General features: G+C 41.9%; 1 protein-coding gene across 1 annotated transcript; it reads right to left on the reverse strand.

The window, feature by feature from the left end:
• Positions 1–469: 469 nt before the first annotated feature.
• On the reverse strand, positions 470–1,387 carry LOC145992478 (uncharacterized). Its single transcript, XM_083128860.1, has one exon. It carries the CDS (start codon positions 1,385–1,387, stop codon positions 470–472), a length of 918 nt encoding a protein of 305 aa, XP_082984986.1.
• Between the last annotated feature and the right edge of the window lie 767 nt (positions 1,388–2,154).

Consider the following 2,154-nt stretch of genomic DNA (forward strand, 5'->3'; position numbering starts at 1 on the left):
ATTCATGGTCCCACGAGATGTTGAAGGCATGGGCTCGAAGGTGGGGGTTGAGACAGGTGAGATCTGACTGGAGATTGAACAAGGCCAACATCGGAGTTGGGACCACTGGATGGAGTGGTTGCACCTGTGGAGGAGGCTGTGACATCGTCTGCAGTAGCCCTAGGTCTGTCAGTAGAATCAGCGATGTTGAAGTAATGTGGTGGAATTGCGTATCTGTTCACAGGGTATAGACCTGTGCTCGAGAATCCGGAAACAGCCACGTCTACACTGGCACTTTTGTTCCAAGCCTGAGTAAAGATTTCACCAAATCGAAACTTAATTATAGGCTTACTGGGATTGTTCCTCACCCAGCTGTTGCAACAGACCTTGTAGTGACCCTTAAGTGGTTTGAAAAATGTTTTGTCAAGCAGCTTCATGACATGTGTTGTGTGTGGGTGCAGTGACATGAGGTGAATATTCTCACGAAAAGCTAACTCTTAACGCTGGAAAGATATTTTGTGTGACTGCTGTGCCCATCCAGCAGGAGGAATACAGGTCCAGGTGAACAATATTTGCGAAAATGTTGCAGATATTCTAGGAACAATTCCCCAGTTATGTATCCCGATTCTGACATAAAAAATATTGAGCCTGGGGGAAGTGAATCGCCGAATTCTTCTTTCCGTCTCTTGCCCTTAAATATCACAACAGGTGGGATGAATTGTCCGGCTGCGCTACGTGCCGCCACAACAGAAACCTGTTCACCCCTTTCATACTGTGTCACAATATTCAATGAATGATTCCACTTTGTGGCCAACACTTTAATTGGTTCATTGTTCATGGCAAAGCCAGACTCGTCCATGTTATATAATTTGTGTGGTTGATTGATGAAACCTTCCCTTTCCAGCAGTGCCTCGTATTTATCGAAAAAATTGTCCACATTTTCCCCGGTGGGAGAAGTAGCACGAGCTCTGGACTGAGCTTCAGGGCTTCGGATTGATAATTGGGGGTGACGTTTCAGAAACAAACGTAACCACTCGTAGCTTGCACAACGTTTCTCAACACTAAATGGGTGATTCATGTTATTTCTGCTGACAAATTCGAATGCCAGTTTCCTGACATCCGAGGTTGTTATTGGAAAACCAGGACGTTCCATTCTAGTTACTAGATCTACAAGTTCTGTCTCGTGTTGTCCCGAATATTCTTCACGTCCCATCTTCATTTTCAAATTCACCTCACCACAGGAGTTGATGAGGTGTAACCTACGACGAAGAGTAGTGCGAGGTACACCGAACTTGGCTGCAGCAGTTTTGGTCCCCATTTCTTTGCTTACAATGGCATCCAATGCCCTCTTCATGTCATCTTCCTCCCACGACCCTCTGGATGTCCTTCTTTGGTAGTCTCGTGGCATCTGCAACAATTGGAAAAGTCTCAAAAAGAGAAATAGGCCTAAATAGTGTATACTAGCCTACGTCTATAGCCTAAGTGAAGAGCTCCCCGAAGACATGCATTATCATACCTGCATGTGAAAATCATGAATGATTAATATTGCTAAACAAGCACTGAATGCGAGTCTCCGGATAATTAAACTTTCTATGGCGTTCCTAATAGAATATAGCTGCAGAGAAAAACATATTAGTGCACAGTTTAACTTTCAACAATAGGCCTACGTGATTTTTTTAAACATTTTTTTAAAAATCCAACCTACGTTTCAGTTCAATTACATTTATTGCTTCCTTGTTTCATTTTTATTTTATTTTATTATTTATTTTATTTCGACTTTTATGTGCAATGCCGAAGTTAAAGCAAAAAATACCTTTTCTTCCACACAGAAAGGTCTACATAAAACACAATACAAGAATACAGCATATAAAAGCAACGTACAACATAGCCTACAATATGCTTACAGCAAAAATAAAGTTCACACAATACAAAAGTACGACTTACACTAATTTGGACAATTTTGTTTCTGGTCGCCAGTGCATGCTCCCGCCTAAACAATCTAATGACATGTAATTACCTGGTTATGTTATGTGCATTCATGAAGGAGGCGAGCCTTGTAAATCTTGTACTACATATCATTGCAAGACACACATTTACGACATATTCTACTAGCATAACAATATTAGTGGGGACCGTCTTACCCCACATGGCTAATGCACAGAAGGGGCCGCCTTA

The sequence above is a fragment of the Lepisma saccharinum genome, chromosome 9 (genome assembly GCF_977018435.1).
Source record: "Lepisma saccharinum chromosome 9, izLepSacc3.1, whole genome shotgun sequence".
Classification (NCBI taxonomy): domain Eukaryota; kingdom Metazoa; phylum Arthropoda; class Insecta; order Zygentoma; family Lepismatidae; genus Lepisma; species Lepisma saccharinum.

What these genes read in the sequence shown, in the direction of transcription:
- LOC145992478 (XM_083128860.1), bottom strand. Translation starts at nt 1,387, where the DNA reads ATGCCACGAGACTACCAAAGAAGGACATCCAGAGGGTCGTGGGAGGAA.